This window comes from Salmo salar, chromosome ssa10 (assembly GCF_905237065.1).
Source record: "Salmo salar chromosome ssa10, Ssal_v3.1, whole genome shotgun sequence".
Taxonomy (NCBI): Eukaryota; Metazoa; Chordata; class Actinopteri; order Salmoniformes; family Salmonidae; genus Salmo; species Salmo salar.
The window spans coordinates 123,534,706-123,554,209 of NC_059451.1; the positions used below are offsets into that span (position 1 = coordinate 123,534,706).

The 19,504-nt window shown below is 43.3% G+C and overlaps 1 protein-coding gene across 10 annotated transcripts in view; it reads right to left on the reverse strand.

Annotated features, from left to right (window-relative positions):
- Window positions 1-2,393: 2,393 nt before the first annotated feature.
- Window positions 2,394-19,504, reverse strand: part of LOC106561819 (guanine nucleotide exchange factor for Rab-3A) — a 28,834-nt gene continuing 11,723 nt past the window's right edge. For 3 of the 10 annotated variants that reach the window (XM_045688671.1, XM_045688672.1, XM_014126070.2), the window contains 7 exons: window positions 15,802-15,921; window positions 9,878-10,006; window positions 6,351-6,463; window positions 5,459-5,482; window positions 4,795-4,906; window positions 4,556-4,622; window positions 2,394-4,409 (listed from right to left, as the gene is read on the reverse strand). In XM_045688671.1, coding sequence (XP_045544627.1) covers window positions 4,318-4,409; window positions 4,556-4,622; window positions 4,795-4,906; window positions 5,459-5,482; window positions 6,351-6,463; window positions 9,878-10,006; window positions 15,802-15,921 — 657 coding nt within the window. In that variant the 3' untranslated portion in view covers window positions 2,394-4,317. The remainder of the gene's footprint in view (window positions 4,410-4,555; window positions 4,623-4,794; window positions 4,907-5,458; window positions 5,483-6,350; window positions 6,464-9,877; window positions 10,007-15,801; window positions 15,922-19,504) is intronic. The other 7 variants (XM_045688673.1, XM_045688674.1, XM_045688675.1 and 4 more) reach the window with 7 other exon arrangements.

Sequence of the window (19,504 nt, forward strand, 5' to 3'; positions counted from 1 at the left end):
GTACAGGTACTGTAAATGCTCTTAGTGTATGTCATTGAAAAACGTGAAGACCTTAACCAAACGAGATAGTTACGGAGAACTTATTTACAATGGTGGTCTGGCAAGTGGCAATACATCTATACTTATTCCTGTGTTTGTGGTGTGTTTCCCAAGAGCTGGACCAGTCCTCCCTTTTCTGCAGTCTGTGATCGCTGCAGTGGTTGGCTGTCATGTTCATGATACTTGGCCTGTTGTAGAAAGTACGTACGTCCACAGAGCTCCAATTAAACGTAGATTATAAAGTATAAGATATAATTCTCTGGGTACGTCATTATAATGTACTCGTCTGTCAGGGTTACGATTCATTCCATAATTTGCATGTAAATCCAGGAAGTACACTGAATTTCCAATTTCCCTCATTTGAAAATAATACTTTTTTATTTTTTATTATGAAATTGACCCCAATCCTGGTAAATGTTATGTCACAACATTTCAAATACATCATTTCTGTTCTTGAATATTCTTGTATGTTTTTAACCAAAGAAACCAGAACCGATGGTGTTGTGGTTGTCATGTTGATGATCCTGGACTGATGTAGAAGGTACGAACGTCAGTACTGATGACCAGTGGTTGCTGCAAGAGGGACCGATATTATTTCACGACACTAAAATGTGACATACATTATATCCTGTTAAATAACAATAATATGAACTTGACTGTATGGATATTGAACTTAACTCCAGATTGTTAGAAAATATAACTTTAAAAATACTGAATTGTACACGTTTTAAGATGAATAAAGTAACCCCATTTCAGACCACATTATACCGATCATTATTACCATGGATGAGAAGAGCTTACCACTTCAAAAAAAAAAAAGACATGCTATGTTAACCTCTTGAATGAAGTTAATTTACTACATTGAATTCATTAGCTGTATTAGGTAGAGTATGTCACTCCTTTGTTTGGGGGAATTTCGACGTATATAGCCTAGCGTTTGAAGTGCATAAAACTAATGGAACAATAATCCATTAGCATCCGGAACGCATGTTCCTGAAACAGCTTTTCTGACTCAGACTGCAACACTCAGACTATGGCCCCGTTCCAGGCCGACCATATATCGCAGTCGTGCTGCACGCAGAATTTTCTGTTTGCGTGTCAGATTTCTATATCTACAGTATTCACACCCCTTGACTTTTTCCCACATTTTGTTGTTACAGCCTGAATTTAAAATGGATTAAATTGAGATTTTGGGTCACTGGCCTACACACAATACCCCCCATAATGTCAAAGTGGAATTATGTTTTTAGAAATTTGACAAATTAATAAAAAAAATTATATTACAGCGGTATGAATACTTTCTGAAGGCACTATATATAGTGCCTTCAGAAAGTATTCATACCGCTGTAATATAATTTTTTTCTCTCATAGACCTAAAAATTTTAAAAAAAAAATGACTTCTCACGCTTTGCCATTTCATCTCTGTTAGAGGGTAACTAACCAAACACTTTCTGGCAACGACCTAAATCTAGTGACATCAATGACCTACCTGAGCCTTGAAGTCAAATTAGGTCTCTCTGTCTTCCGGGTTTTACTGGAAGGCTTTAACATGCGACATGATTTACAGGCTACTTCAGGCAGGGCTTCTATGGATTAAAGCCACACTCCTTAATTTGTGCATCTCCACAAAAACAGTGGTGGTGGGGGGGGGGGGCAAAAAGACACCCAACAAATAAGAGACAATGGAGAAAGTGCATCACATGGCATTTTCACATACAAATAGAAGTTATAATTTCTGTGACATCTAGCAGCAACAATTACTTTAAAGGGTTATATCGTTTGCCCGTGAATAATCATTGCAGACTCAAGAGACTATAACAGTGCCAGAGCAGACAACACACAGATGGGTGGTTCAGCCTTTTATCCCGAACGGCTCAATCCGTCATCCACAGGGGATGCTGGGTCCATGTTGACTCCAATGCTTCTCACAGTTGTTTCAAGTTGCCTGGATGTCCTTTGGGTGGTGGACCATTCTGGATACACACGGGGAAATTGTTTAGTGTGAGAAAAAAAAAAAGAAAAAAAACCAGGAGCATTGCAGTTCTTGACACAAACCCGGTGCCCCCTACTACCATACCCCGTTCAAAGGCACTTCAATCTTTTGTCTTGCCCATTCACCCTCTGAATGGCACACATACACAATCCATGTCTTAATTGTCTCAAGGCTTAAAAATCCCTCTTTAACCCGTCTCCTCCCCTTCATCTACACTGATTGAAGTGGATTTAACAGGTGACATCAATCATAGCCTTAACCTGGTCAATCTCACGGAAATAGCAGGTGTTCTTAATGTTTTGTCCACTCAGTGTATTTTCTATCAATCTATAGATGGTGTGTGACTATTACCCTTGAAGAGTACAATCATACTGGTTGTTTTATTGACATAATAAGTCAAGGATTCCAAACTCATATAAAATGGCTGTAAGAACAAAGCTGTTATTGCACTTTCAAACTTCCGATATTCTTCATTTAGTTTGATAAAGATTTTCATGCAAGATATGGCTAATATCAACACTATAGTGTTTGGAGTTATGGAACATCACTGCTGAACACACACACACACACACACACACACACACACACACACCTGTACACACAATGGCTATGTATCCATGCAAAGCTACACAATTCATGGTCATGTATGGCTTATACATCATTATCATACACAACAGGAGAGCAATTTCAATAACATTTTGCAGGAGTGCAATTTTCACCTAAGGTTGTGCATAACAGACTGCAGTCACTTACAGCTGTTTTCTCTCCCAACTACATAGTTATTTTTTTAAAAATCGGTAGTGTCAGGAAGGAGGAGAAACTACTTATTGCTTAGTCATCTATGATTGTTTTATAACTCCATTATATTTATTTAAAAAAATTATTATAATAATAAAAAATAAAAAAAAGTATCCTTAATTTCTAGGATAGTCGTTGCTAAGTGGTCACAGGACCCAGAGTGAAGACAAGGATATTTCAGATAACTCACTATGTTTTTACTTTGTGTACCTGCAACACACACACTACTTCTGAACTGGTTAGTACTAAAACAGACTCGGCTATTTTTCTTTTTATATCCACACTGAGTGAATACTTCCCTTCCATAACCCATTCTCAGTCGAGGTGTTTTTCCTATATAAGCCGTGCAAGGCATTTACAACGTAGTGTAATAATTTATCAAGGTTAAGGCAAAGTAATGGGTGGTTTGGTTGTTAAGGTGCGAGGAGACGACAACACGTACGTAGTCTGGTTGTTAAGGTGAGAGGAGACGACAACACGTACGTAGTCTGGTTGTTAAGGTGAGAGGAGACGACAACACGTACGTAGTCTGGTTGTTAAGGTGAGAGGAGACGACAACATGCAGGACCAGTACACCGGTACCATAGGACAGCTGTTAGAATGAAAAGTGAGCAGCATAGTTCTCTATTGGTCAGAACTCCAACCTAAAACATCTGTGTGATTAAACTGACCAGTTAGGATTCAACCCATGTTAGTGTTTCCGTGGCAGCATGACACATGCGTATATAGTTTCAATCTGTGCCGACTGAGATCAGCTGTGACCACTTGTCAATTATACATAATAACTATAATAATTACAGAATTTCTATGGTATATTGATTCATTTTCACATATACGCTACTGTCCTTTTAAAGATGCTATCCATTGCATGTTCTTTGTAGTAGTGTTATAATATTGTGCTAGTTTATAAAGTACATAGCTCTAACTGCTAGCGTCGTACGAACTATACTGATCTCACAAGCTTACATTCTGTTTTGCTACAATGGTTTTTCTCTACCGTGTAGCTCACCAGATCGGGCTGATTTGTACGAGGCTAATCTAATTGCAAAGCTAGTGGTGTCATTTTTTACTGTAGCATTTTCTGCTTCCCTTGTCAGACACACTTGAAAATCGCTCTCCTACTCAAAATCAGTGTTCTGGTTTCTGTGTTTTCCCCACGTGTCCACCTGAGGACTTTTCACACTACTGAGCCAAACCAGCCCAGTTTGTTTTGGGGTTGGATTATCAGGACAGTGTAAAAAGGGTACTAGTTATCTTGTGTCTCTGTACAGCTGATTGGTGTCTCCTGTCTTCTAGCCCAGGGTCGTGTTCAGTAGGCATGAAACGGAAGAAAGCGTCCCTAAACGAGTGGTAATATCTGAACTTGTCCAATACGAAGCGCTTGCAAAAAAAAAAAAAAATGGTCCGTTGCACAACATTTTTGCTACGGTGCGCCCTAATGAACATGACCCAGGTCGACGGTGACGTAGACTCCTCTAGTCTGTCTTCTACCCCTGGTCTGTGTCTGTGAGGTAGAAGCCCAGCTTGGCCACAGTCATCTCCCTCCGTCGACGTGTCACTTCCCAGAACATCTGCTCCGCTGGGGGTCAGGGTTCAAAGACATTAGGGTTTCAGAACACCAGACAGATTTGCTGTCTACATTGACAAACTGAGAATGTAATGCCAGTGTCACCATTACTGTTGACCTCAGTGTTTATCTGTTAAAAGGAAGGATGTCACTCTTACCATCATGTCTGACCAGGCCCTGCTGAATGTAGCGGATATAGGTGAAGAAATTACACACAGCTGTGATCTGGAGGGGGTGGAAATGAGAAAGGGGTTCACAACTTCAAAATAAAAAAAAGTTCTCTCACATGATACAAGTATTTATGAACACAAAAAAGGTAGCCATATATTCATCTGTCTATAGATGTTGAGGATGAATGAATAATGTTGTTTAAACTATTAGAAAAACAAAAACAAACATGTTTGGGTACCCGTGCCCTGCTGGAGGGAGAGATGTAGTAGTAACTCTCTCGGTCTCCAAGTTTGATGCGATGCTTACAGGACCGGGACAAGCCACTCAACGCACACTTCCTGTCAGAGGCAGAGAAACAAACACTACTCACGTATTTATCTATGGAACTCTATGGGGCCAGTTTCAGGACCTCATTCATCTATGGAACTCTGTGGGGTCAGTTTCAGGACCTCATTCATCTATGGGCCAGTTTCAGGACCTCATTCATCTATGGGCCAGTTTCAGGACCTCATTCATCTATGGAACTCTATGGGCCAGTTTCCGGATCAAATTAAGACTAATCCTTACTATTTGTTGCCCAAGAGCAGGCTTATTCTGGGTCTGTGAAATTGGCCCTACATGTAAACGATATGAAAAAATGTCATTGTTAGTTGTTTAACGTAAGAAACGATAATGAACAAAAGCGTGGTCTGAACACTGGAACAAGACATGCCTGCCTGGTTAGACAAAGTATTAGAGGACATTCTGACGAAGAAGAGCGACTAAGGATTAGTATACAGTAGGTAGCATGTATACAGTACTATACACAGTCACACCATAGAACAAGTCATATTTTTTGGGGGTGGAAAAGGAAAGTAAATCAAAACGATTGGCTCCTAAAAGTCACTTACGTCTCTACTGCTGCTCTCAGGCCACTGGGGGAAAAGAATATAATCAAATTGTGAATAGGAAGCAAGAGGTGAAGCAATGTAGCCCATTGAGTCAATCCATTAGCACACAGAAAACACGAAACAGATCTAAAGAGAAAAACCATACCAATCTATTAGAAAGTCTGACTAATCCCCCCCCCCCAAAAAAAAAATCATCAAGCTATAGACAGAAACTACTGATAGGTTCTGACTTCTAAAACTTGAAATTGTTTGTTAAATCATCCGGTATCCTATGGAAATGAGGAGGGCCACAGTCTGGTTTCTAAACCAGAAATGAAATGGGTATCTGTAGGAGGAATGTATATGTTGGAGTCAATTAAGCTCGGAATGTACTGAGTGAAGGAAAGATAATCACATGGTTGCAGTCACTGATCAGGACGGAGAGATGTGGTTTAGTGAGGAATGGGGGGCCGAGGTCAGGTCACTGATAAGGACGGAGAGATGTGGTTTAGTGAGGAATGGGGGCCGAGGTCAGGACGGAGAGATGTGGGTTAGTGAGGAATGGGGGCCGAGGTCAGGTCACTATCGGAGAGATTGGATTAGTAGAATGGGGCCGAGTCAGGTATACGAGAATTTAGTGAGGAATGGGGGCCGAGGTCAGGTCACTGATAAGGACGGAGAGATGTGGTTTAGTGAGGAATGGGGGCCGAGGTGTCGTCACCAAGAGGAGAGAAACTGTCCGTTTTAATTTGAGCATGAATAAGCAGTGAATGAGAAGTGACAGAGGAAGAACGAGTGATGCAGATGTGATTTACTGTTGTCAAGATAGTATCAACAACAACAAAAAACACATGAACCAGACTACATTTCCTGAGGAAAACAACCATTGTAAAAACGTTGACTGATAACTCACTTGGGTCCGCCACACTCTACGGCGTTGGCTTTGACCACGGGTAAAGTGGACACGGCCACTGGTTCGATGGTCAGCGAGTTGTTCTCCACTGCGTTCTGCACCGACTGAGACAACTGTTGACAGAAGAGTATTAATAAAAACCTGAATGAAAACAAAAAAAGACGTAAACAAAGCCCTCTCCCAGACACATATAGAATATAGACATTGATTCTTGTGACTGACTTGTTTCATATGCATTTATACTTGTCAGTTGTGAATTGTGTCATTATGCATTTATTGTCTAATCTGAATGTTACAGATGAAGTTCCCTCTCAGAAAAATAACATTCCATTCTGGAACGAGTAGTTATGCCATTCCATTCTGGTACGAGTAGTTATGCCATTCCATTCTGGTACGAGTAGTTATGCCATTCCATTCTGGTACGAGTAGTTATGCCATTCCATTCTGGAACGAGTAGTTATGCCATTCCATTCTGGTACGAGTAGTTATGCCATTCCATTCTGGTACGAGTAGTTATGCCATTCCATTCTGGAACGAGTAGTTATGCCATTCCATTCTGGTACGAGTAGTTATGCCATTCCATTCTGGTACGAGTAGTTATGCCATTCCATTCTGGTACGAGTAGTTATGCCATTCCATTCTGGTACGAGTAGTTATGCCATTCCATTCTGGTACGAGTAGTTATGCCATTCCATTCTGGTACGAGTAGTTATGCCATTCCATTCTATGTCTGTATGTACAGTTGAAGTCAGAAGTTTACATACACCTTAGCCAAATACATTTAAACTCAGTTTTTCACAATCTCTGACATTTAATCCTAGTAAAAATTCCCTGTTTTAGGTCAGTTAGGATCACCACTTTATTTTAAGAATGTGAAATGTCAGAATAATAGTAGAGAGAATGATTTATTTCAGATTTTATTTCCTTCATCACAGTCCCAGTGTGTCAGAAGTTTACATACACTCAATTAGTATTTGGTAGCATTGCCTTTAAAATTGTTTAACTTTGGTCAAACGTTTTGGGTAGCCTTCCACAAGCTTCCCACAATAAGTTGGGTGAATTTTGGCCCATTCCTCCTGACAGAGCTGGTGTAACTGAGTCAGGTTTGTAGGCCTCCTTGCTCACACACGCTTTTTCAGTTCTGCCCACAAATTTTCTATAGGATTGAGGTCAGGGCTTTGTGATGGCCACTCCAATACCTTGACTTTGTTGGCCTTGGAAGTATGCTTGGGGTCATTGTCCATTTGGAAGACCCATTTGCGACCAAGCTTTAACTTCTCTAGGGTAGGGGGCAGTATTTTCATGGCCGGATGAAAAACATACCCAAATTAAAACAGCCTACTACTCGGGCCCAGGAACTAGAATATGCATATTATTAGTAGATTTGGATAGAAAACACTCTGAAGTTTCTAAAACTGTTTGAATAATGTCTGTGAGTATAACAGAACTCATATGGCAGGCAAAAACCTGAGAAAAATCTAACCAGGAAGTGGGAAATCTGAGGCTGTAGTTTTTTCAAGTGATTGCCTAACTAACACACAGTGACTTAGGGTTCATTTTGCACTTCCTAAGGCTTCCACTAGATGTCAACAGTCTTTAGAAAGTTGTTTGAGGCGTCTACGGTGAACAGAGAGCCAACAAAGGAAGTTGGAAGTTGTTGACTCAGGAAAGCACATGAGTTCATTGGCGCGCATTCATGTGTTCCAAATAGTTTTTCAAGACATTGGAATCATCCGGTTGGAATATTATTGAAGTTCTAAGTTAAAAAGGCCCTAAAGATTGATGCTATACAATGTTTGACATGTTTGAACGAACGTAAATATAAAACTTTGACTTTTCGTCGTGACATTTTGGCCGCGCTTCCTACACTTGGAGTAGCTTACTGAACGCGCAAACAACAACGAGGTATTTGGACATAAATTATGGACTTTATCGAACAAAACAACATTTATTGTGGACCTGGTATCCCTGGAAGTGCCTTCTGATGAAGATCATCAAAGGTAAGTGAATATTTCTAATGCTATTTATGATTTTAGATGACTCCAAAATGGCGGGTATCTGTTTGCTTGATGTCTTTTTCTGAGCGCTGTACTCAGATTATTGCAAAGTGTGCTTTCCCCGTGAAGCTTTATTGAAATCTGTCACAGCGGTTGCATAAAGGAGATGTTCATCTATAATTCTTTGAATAACAGTTTAATATTTTATCAACGTTTATGATGAGTATTTTTGTAAATTTTTGTGCTGATTCACCGGCAGTATTGGAGGCAAAATATTTTCTGAACATCACGCACCAATGTAAAATGCTGTTTTTGGATATAAATATCAACTTGATCGAACAAAAAAAATGCATGTATTGTGTAACATGATGTCCTAGGAGTGTCATCTGATGAAGATCGTCAACGGTAGCTTCCCACCTCCCCAAGAGAGGTTAACTTCCTGACTGATGTCTTGAGATGTTGCTTCAATATATCCACATCATTTTCCATCCTCATGATGCCATCTATTTTGTGAAGTGCACCAGTCCCTCCTGCAGCAAAGCACCCCCACAACATGATGCTGCCACCCCCGTGCTTCACGGATAGGATGGTTTTCTTCAGCTTGCAAGCCTCCCCCTTTTCCCTCCAAACATAACGATGGTCATTATGGCCAAACAGTTATATTTTTGTTTCATCAGACCAGAGGACATTTCTCCAAAAAGTACGATCTTTGTCCCCATGTGCAGTTGCAAACCGTAGTCCGGCATTTTTATGGTGGTTTTGGAGCAGTGGCTTCTTGTTGAGCGGCCTTTCATATTGTCGATATAGGACTCGTTTTACTGTGGATATAGATACTTTTGTACCGGTTTCCTCCAGCATCTTCACAAGGTCCTTTGCTGTTGTTCTGGGATTGATTTGCACTTTTTGCACCAAAGTACGTTCATCTCCAGGAGACAGAATGCCTTTCCTTCCTGAGTGGTATGAGGGCTGCGTGGTCCCATGGTGTTAATACCCGCGTACTATTGTTTGTACAATAGTGGTACCTTCAGCCATTTGGAAATTGCTCCCAAGGATGAACCAGACTTGTGGAGGTCTACAATTTTATTCTGAGGTCTTGGCTGATTTCTTTAGATTTTTCCCATGATGTCAAGCAAAGAGGCACTGAGTTTCAAGGTAGGCCTTGAAATGCATCCACATGTACACCTCCAATTGACTCAAATTATGTCAATTAGCCTATCAGAAGCTTCTAAAGCCATGACACCATTTTCTGGAATTTTCCAAGCTGTTTAAAGGCACAGTCAGCTTAGTGTATGTAAACGTCTGACCCACTGGAATTGTGATACAGTGAAATAATCTGTCTGTAAACAATTGTTGGAAAATTTACATGTGTCATGCACAAAGTAGATGTCCTAACCGAATTTCCAAAACTATAGTTTGTTAACAAGAAATTTGTGGAGTGGTTGAAAAACAAGTTTAAAATGACTCTAACCCAAGTGTATGTAAACTTCCGACTTCAACTGTATGTACAGAGAAACACAAAAAGGTACATACCTCAGATTCGGTGAAGGAGAGACAGGGGTCGATGTCCTCTCTGTAGATACGGCCCAGGAAGGCTGACTTTCTGTCCAGACTTGGTCTGTCTTTCCAGGTCAGGAACTCTGCATACAGCACGTTGTCCATCTGAGGACAGGAAACACTGTATAATTGCAATGAGAAATTATTTTATTTAATTATTTTCCTGTATTTGATTTACTGTATGGATATGTAATAAACATGATTGTATTTGCAGGAAGACGCAGATTACCCAGGTATATTTAAGTAAGTAGTTGTCACTTGTTAGTTTATAAATCATCTGTTGCAACTTAGTATTGATGTTCCTACCTTTGACCTGTTAAACTGCCAGTATCAAATGTCTGCCAGTATTGAATGTTATGGTTAAAGTGTGATGCCAGACTGATAATGTATCTGTGACCCCGTGTGATTCTAGAGCAGATAGTCTTCCTACAAGCCCCTCTCACTGGTGTGATTCTGGAGCTGATATTGTCTTCCTACAAGCCCCTCTCACTGGTGTGATTCTGGAGCAGCTGGCTTCCTACAAGCCCCCCTCACTGGTGTGATTCTGGAGCAGCTGGCTTCCTACAAGCCCCTCTCACTGGTGTGATTCTGGGAGCAGCTGATATCGTCTTCCTACAAGCCCCTCTCACTGGTGTGATTCTGGAGCTGATATTGTCTTCCTACAAGCCCCTCTCACTGGTGTGATTCTGGAGCTGCTAATGTCTTCCTACAAGCCCCTCTCACTGGTGTGATTCTGGAGCTGATAATGTCTTCCTACAAGCCCCTCTCACTGGTGTGATTCTGGAGCAGCTGATATCGTCTTCCTACAAGCCCCTCTCACTGGTGTGATTCTGGAGCTGATAATGTCTTCCTACAAGCCCCTCTCACTGGTGTGATTCTGGAGCTGATAATGTCTTCCTACAAGCCCCTCTCACTGGTGTGATTCTGGAGCTGATATTGTCTTCCTACAAGCCCCTCTCACTGGTGTGATTCTGGAGCTGATAACTGTCTTCCTACAAGCCCCTCTCACTGGTGTGATTCTGGGAGCAGCTGATATCGTCTTCCTACAAGCCCCTCTCACTGGTGTGATTCTGGAGCTGATATTGTCTTCCTACAAGCCCCTCTCACTGGTGTGATTCTGGAGCTGATAATGTCTTCCTACAAGCCCCCCTCACTGGTGTGATTCTGGAGCTGATAATGTCTTCCTACAAGCCCCTCTCACTGGTGTTTCCATGACATTTGGTACTGTGTGGTTAATATATAAGGGCTTCCTCAGAGACATTTACAGCCTTATTCTAAAATTTATTAAATAACGAATTAAACACAATATCCCATAATGATAACGCAAAAACAGGGTTTAAGACATTTTTGCAAATGTGTAAAAAAAAAAACAATCTAAAACTGAAATATCTTATTTACATAAGTATTCAGACCCTTTGATATGAGACTCAAAATTGAGCTCAGGTGCATCCTGTTTCCATTGATCATCCTTGAGATGTTTCTACAACTTGATTGGAGTCCACCTGTGGTAAATTCAATTGATTGGACATGATTTGGAAAGGCACACACCTGTCTATATAAAAAGGTCCCACAGTTGAAATCGCATGTCAGAGCAGAAACCAAGCTAGAGGTCCAAGGAATTGTCCGTAGAGCTCCGAGACAGGATTGTGTCGAGGCACAGATCTGGGGAAGGGTACCAAAAAAATGTCTTCAACATTGAAAGTCCGCAAAAACACAGTGGCCTCCGTCATTCTTAAATGGAAGAAGTTTGGAACCACCAAATCTCTTCCTGGCTGCCCGGCCAAACAGCAATTGGGGAAGAAGGACATTGGTCAGGAAGGTGACCAAGAACCGATGGTCACTTTGACAGAGCTCCAGAGGTCCTCTGTGGAGATGGGAGAACCTTCCAGAAGGACAATTATCTCCGCAGCACTCCACCAATCAGGCCTTTATGGTAGAGTGGTCAGATGGAAGCCACTCCTCAGTAAAAGGCACATGACAGCCCACTTGGAGTTTGCCAAAAGGCACCTAAAGACTCTCAGACCATGAGGTGAAAAAATGATTGTTGTCTATCAACAATGACAAGCCACTGGGGTCTGACAATCTAGATGGAAAATTACTGAGGATAATAGCAGAGGATATTGCCACTCCTATTTGCCACATCTTCAATTTAAGCCTACTAGAGAGTGTGTGCCCTCAGGCCCGGAGGGAAGCTAAAGTCATTCCGCTAACCAAGAATAGTAAAGCCCCCTTTACTGGTACAAATAGCCGACCAACTTCTGGAGAAAAAAATGTTTGACCAGATACAATGCTAATTTTACAGTAAACAAATTGACAACAGAATTTCAGCATGCTTATAGGGAAGGACACTCAACAAGCACAGCACTTACACAAATGACTGATGATTGGAGAGCAATTGATGATAAAATGATTGTGGGGGCTGTCTTGTTAGACTTCAACGCAGCTTTTGACATTATTGATCATAGTCTGCTGCTGGAAAGTATGCGTTATGGCTTTACACCCCCTGCTATAATGGCTTTACACCCCCTGCTATAATGGCTTTACACCCCCTGCTATAATGTGGATAAAGTGTTACTTGTCCAACAGAACGCAGAGGGTGTTCTTCAATGGAAGCATATCAAATATAATCCAGTAAGAATCAGGAATTCCCCAGGGCAGCTGTTTAGGACCCTTGCTTTTTAAAATTTTTACACTACACACGTCAATTCACAAAGAGCTGCAGTTAGTTTCAGAGTGGGTGGCAAGGAATAAGTTAGCCCTAAATATTTCTAAAACTAAAAGCATTGTATTTGGAACAAAACACTCACTAAACCCTAAAACTCAACTAAATCTTGTAATAAATCATGTGGAAATTGAGATGACTAAACTGCTTGGAGTAACACTAGATTGTAAACTGTCATGGTCAAAACATATTGATGCAGTAGTAGCTAAGATGGGGAGAAGTCTGTCCATAATAAAGCGATGCTCTGTCTTCTTAACAACATTATCAGCAAGGCAGTTCCTACAGGATCTAGTTTTGTCCCACCTTGACTACTGTTCAGTCGTGTGGTCAGGAAAAAGAAGGACTTAGGAAAACTACAATTGGCTCAGAACAGGGCAGCACAGATGGCTCTTGGATGTACACAGAGAGATAATATTAATAATATGCATGTCAATCTCTCCTGGCTGAAAGTGGAGGAGAGATTGACTTCATCACTACTTTTATTTATGAGAAGTATTGACATGTTGAATGCACCCATGCATACCCCACAAGACATGCCACCAGAGGTCTCCCCTGTAGCTCAGTTGGTAGAGCATGGTGTTTGCAACACCAGGGTTGTGGGTTCGATTCCCACGGGGGGCCAGCACAGAAAAAAAAAAAAGATGTATGAAATGTATGCATTCACTACTGTAAGTCGCTCTGGATAAGAGCGTCTGCTAAATGACTAAAATGTAAATGTCTCTTCGCAGTCCCCAAGTCCAGAACAGACTATGGGAGGCACACAGCACTACATAGAGCCATGACTACATGGAACTCTTATTCCACATCAGGTAACTGATGCAAGCAGTAAAACTTGATTTAAAAAAACAGATTAAAAAAACACACCTTATGGAACAGCGGGGACTGTGAAGCAACACAAACATTGGCACAGACACATGCATACACACACATACGATAACATACACACACACATGGATTTAGTAATGTAGTTATGTGGTAGTGGTAGAGTAGGGGGCTGAGGGCACACAGTGTGTTGTGAAATCTGAATGTATTGTAAAATTCTATAAATTGCCTTAATTTTGCAGGACGCCTGGAAGAGTAGCTGCTGCTTTGGCAGCAGCTAATGGGGATCCATAATAAATACAAAATACAAATGAGAAACAAAATTTTCTGGTCTGATGAAACCAAGATTGAACTCTTTAGCCTGAATGCCAAGCATCACGACTGGAGGAAACCCGGCACACATCCATACGGTGAAGCATGGTGGTGGCAGCATCATGCTGTGGGGATGTTTTTCAGCGGCAGGGACTGGGAGACTGGTCAGGATTGAGGGAAAGATGAGTGGAGTAAAGTACTGAGAGATCCTTGATGGAAACATGCTCCAGAGCGCTCGTAACCTTAGACTGGGGTGAAGGTTCACCTTCCAACAGAACAACGACCCTAAGTACACAGCCAATATAACGCAGGAGTGGCTTCCGGACAAGTCTCTGAATGCCCTTGAGTGGTCCAGCCAGAGCCCGGACTTGAACCCGAACATCTCTGGAGAGCCCTGAAAATAGCTGTGCAGCGACGCTCCCCATCCAACCTGACAGAGCTTGAGAGGATCTGCAGAGAAGAATGGGAGAAACTCCCCAAATACAGGTGTGCCAAGCTTGTAGCGTCATACCCAAGAAGACTCTAGGCTGTAATCGTGTGTAGATTGATGTGGGGGAAAAAAACTATTTAATCCATTTTAGAATAAGGCTGCAACGTAACAAAATGTGGAAAAAGTCAAGGGGTCTGAATACTTTCCGAATGCACTGTAGTTACACAGTCCATGTAAAAAATTATCCAGGCAACATCACTCCGTAGAGGAAAGATAGACATTCACTCACATATGAATTGTATGGTGTATTATTCAGCTTTTCTGTACTTTGTAAGCACATGAACAAGTACATTTTTCAGCACATGAACAAATGAATTTCCCCCTTAGTGGGATAATAATGTTGATCTAAACCTACTCAGTCAGACCGAATAAAACTGACACATCAACCACTAGACCCTGATCACACAGTAAAGTAGGAAAAGAATAACGACTATAGAAATGACTGCATGTCCACAGCTTCCCAACCCTGTCAATGGCCAAGCTTCCCAACCCTGTCAATGGCTAAGCTTCCCAACCTGTCAATGGCTAAGCTTCCCAACCCGTCAATGGCTAAGCTTCCCAACCCGTCAATGGCTAAGCTTCCCAACCCGTCAATGGCTAAGCTTCCCAACCCGTCAATGGCTAAGCTTCCCAACCCGTCAATGGCTAAGCTTCCCAACCCGTCAATGGCTAAGCTTCCCAACCCGTCAATGGCTAAGCTTCCCAACCCGTCAATGGCTAAGCTTCCCAACCCGTCAATGGCTAAGCTTCCCCAACCCGTCAATGGCTAAGCTTCCCCAACCTGTCAATGGCCAAGCTTCCCCAACCTGTCAATGGCCAAGCTTCCCCAACCTGTCAATGGCCAAGCTTCCCAACCCTGTCAATGGCTAAGCTTCCCAACCCCGTCAACGGCTAAGCTTCCCAACCCCGTCAACGGCCAAGCTTCCCAACCCGTCAATGGCCGTGTATAGGCCCTGTAATGAAGCCTTTTTTTTTAAATATAATTTGTTGTCACAGAGTTTTCCAGTAACCCATCCTTAGTCTCTTCCAGTTCACCTCACCTTCGGTATGAAGGCCTGTAGAAAATGAGGCCAACAGAAGGTGGAGCATGAAAAGCCGTTTGCCCCTCCCAACAGCTGGAATAGGCACGTTCAAACAGAGGAGATTTGAAACCAAAAAGGCAATAATCTTCCAGTGGTGCCCCCATGGGGTAGAGTCATTTCAACCAAATTATATAAATAAAATAAAAAACATTTATAATTGTTTTTTGTCTGAAGTATCAATTTTCTAAAACTATAGCACGCTAGCAACGCAAATTAGCTGACTCTGGAAGGGTTGGTAGATTTGTTTATTTTTTAATCAACGTCTACTCACAGCCAATCAGCCAGCAGAAGATAGACAATCAGCGCTCCACTCAAACATACTTTTCCAACATGAACTCTGGCTCTGGAGAACGTGAGGGAAGCCGAGGCTACCCCCGTCCTAGAACTCAAAAGAGCAAGCAGAAACACAGTGGCAAGGAAAAAAGTCCCTAGAAGGAAGAAACCTTAAGAGGAACCAGAGGGGTGTGGTTACCTGTCGGCTGAGAGAGCGTGGCCCCTCCCCCTTCTCTGCCCAGTAGGGTTCATAGGTCACAGAGATCGAGTGGCCCGGAACCAGACACAAAATCAGAGAGAGGAGCGCAGGAACCGTAGGCTGAGAGAGAGGAGAATGGAGGGAAGGAGAGAGGGAGAAAGAAAGAGAAGAGAAGAGAAGAGGTCCGGCAAAGGCAATGAGCAAGTGAAAGAAAAAAAGGGAATCAAAAAATAACCCCACGATATGGAGACAGGAAGAGGATATGGAGACAGGAAGAGGATATGGAGACAGGAAGAGGAAGAGGATATGGAGACAGGAAGAGGAAGAGGATATGGAGACAGGGAGAGGAGGAGGATACGGAGACAGGGAGAGGAAGAGGATACGGAGACAGGGAGAGGAAGAGGATACGGAGACAGGGAGAGGAGGAGGATACGGAGACAGGGAGAGGAGGAGGATACGGAGACAGGGAGAGGAGGAGGATACGGAGACAGGGAGAGGAGGAGGATACGGAGAGAGGAGGAGGATATGGAGACAGGGAGAGGAGGAGGATATGGAGACAGGGAGAGGAGGAGGATATGGAGACAGGGAGAGGAGGAGGATATGGAGACAGGGAGAGGAGGAGGATATGGAGACAGGGAGAGGAGGAGGATACGGAGACAGGGAGAGGAGGAGGATACGGAGACAGGGAGAGGAGGAGGATACGGAGACAGGGAGAGGAGGAGGATACGGAGACAGGGAGAGGAGGAGGATACGGAGACAGGGAGAGGAGGAGGATATGGAGAGAGGAGGAGGATATGGAGACAGGGAGAGGAGGAGGATACGGAGACAGGGAGAGGAGGAGGATACGGAGACAGGGAGAGGAGGAGGATATGGAGACAGGGAGAGGAGGAGGATATGGAGACAGGGAGAGGAGGAGGATATGGAGACAGGGAGAGGAGGAGGATACGGAGACAGGGAGAGGAGGAGGATACGGAGACAGGGAGAGGAGGAGGATACGGAGACAGGGAGAGGAGGAGGATACGGAGACAGGGAGAGGAGGAGGATACGGAGACAGGGAGAGGAGGAGGATATGGAGACAGGGAGAGGAGGAGGATACGGAGAGAGGAGGAGGATATGGAGACAGGGAGAGGAAGAGGATACGGAGACAGGGAGAGGAAGAGGATACGGAGACAGGGAGAGGAGGAGGATACGGAGACAGGGAGAGGAGGAGGATACGGAGACAGGGAGAGGAGGAGGATACGGAGACAGGGAGAGGAGGAGGATACGGAGACAGGGAGAGGAGGAGGATACGGAGACAGGGAGAGGAGGAGGATACGGAGACAGGGAGAGGAGGAGGATACGGAGACAGGGAGAGGAGGAGGATACGGAGACAGGGAGAGGAGGAGGATACGGAGACAGGGAGAGGAGGAGGATACGGAGACAGGGAGAGGAGGAGGATACGGAGACAGGGAGAGGAGGAGGATACGGAGACAGGGAGAGGAGGAGGATACGGAGACAGGGAGAGGAGGAGGATACGGAGACAGGGAGAGGAGGAGGATACGGAGACAGGGAGAGGAGGAGGATACGGAGACAGGGAGAGGAGGAGGATATGGAGACAGGGAGAGGAGGAGGATACGGAGACAGGGAGAGGAGGAGGATACGGAGACAGGGAGAGGAGGAGGATACGGAGACGGGGAGAGGAGGAGGATACGGAGACAGGGAGAGGAGGAGGATACGGAGACGGGGAGAGGAGGAGGATACGGAGACGGGGAGAGGAACAGGATACGATAGGGAGAGGAGGATAAAAAGAGAAAGGGAAAACCACCAGAGGGAGGAGAGAAATGGAGAGAGTGATGAAAGGATGCAGGAGGTGAGGAAAGAAATACATTTACAAGGGTTATAGTGGGAAGCAGCAAAAGAGTTAGTGCAGAAACAAGCATTGAATTGTTGTGCATTTCTGTAGATCGCTGTTAGTGGTCACAGTAGGTCGATTGATTGAAAAGTTCAACCAATAGCAGACCCAAGATTAGATTGATGTCATAATCTAAGTACATAAGTACGCACAACACAACAGTATGGTCGTGTCTGAAATCTGTCTTGCCTACTAATAACTACATACTGTGTACTAATAATACTACATACACTAAATGACCATGTATGAAGGGCTTCATAAATACATTTGATTGATTGATTTTGCTACTGAGGACAGACGATTTTTTCACGCTTCAGCACTCGTCGGTCCCGTTCTGTGAACTTGTGCGGCCTACCACGTCGCTGGCTGAGCCGTTGTTGCTCCTAGACATTTCCACTTCACAATAACAGCACTAACAGTTGACCGGGGAGCAGCTCTAGCAGGGTGGCATCCTATGACGGTGCCACGATGAAAGTCACTGAGCTCTTCAGTAAGGCCATTCTACTGTCAGTGTTTGTCTATGGAGATTGCATGGCTGTGTGCTCAATTTTATACACCTGTCAGCAACGGGCGTGGCTGAAACAGCCGAATCCACTAATTTGAAAGGGTGTCCACATACTTTTGTATATACAAGTGTACTATTTAGAGAGTACTGTTTAGTAAAAACGTATGCAGTAAGTGACAAATATCAACATACTACTCACTCATACAGAGAAGACATCATCTCGTGCTTGTTCCATTCGTTCATTTTTTGTAGAGCACGTCTCCCCTATTCTGATTATCAGCTGCTGTCAAACACACGTGGGGTGTGAGAAGGCAATACTTTTCCTCAATAGTGTGCAGAAAAGTATACTAGATGAAAAGCCAAAGTGAGTATCGGCCTGTCTAGACTTTTCCCAGAGTCAGTAGAAAGGCCTCTTTAGTGTCCTAAGTTTTCATAACTGTGACCTTAATTCCCTACCGTCTGTAAAGCTGTTAGTGTCTTAATGACCGTTCCACAGGTGCATGTTCATTAATTGTTTATGGTTCATTGAACAAGCAGGGGAAAACAGTGTTTAAACCCTTTACAATGAAGATCTGTGAAGTTATTTGGATTTTTACAAATTATCTTTGAAAGACAGGGTCCTGAAAAAGGGACGTTTCTTTTTTTGCTGAGTTTACATTTAAATGTGTCCACAGTGTCCGGATCCCTATTTCCTGCGCTATATTCAAATGCCAGTATGCATTCTACACACGGTGGAATAGTCAAAATATGATAACACAACAACCCCTGTAGCTAACGAGCCAGCTAACCCCTGTAGCTAACGAGCCAGCTAACCCCTGTAGCTAACGAGCCAGCTAACCCCTGTAGCTAACTAGCCAGCTAACCCCTGTAGCTAACTAGCCAGCTAACCCCTGTAGCTAACTAGCCAGCTAACCCCTGTACCTAACTAGCCAGCTAACCCCTGTAGCTAACTAGCCAGCTAACCCCTGTAGCTAACTAGCCAGCTAACCCCTGTAGCTAACTAGCCAGCTAACCCCTGTAGCTAACTAGCCAGCTAACCCCTGTAGCTAACTAGCCAGCTAACCCCTGTAGCTAACTAGCCAGCTAACCTCTGTAGCTAACTAGCCAGCTAACCTCTGTAGCTAACTAGCCAGCTAACCTCTGTAGCTAACCTGCAAGCAAAGCTAAAGGGATTGCAAACAGGTTACCATAACTCTAGCCAAACCCACATTTATTTTCTAAACATTAGCTAGCTGGTTAGCATTTATGAGGCCAACAAACATGTTCCTTACCCGCTTGGAACGTATTTCCTCTAACGTTATAATGAA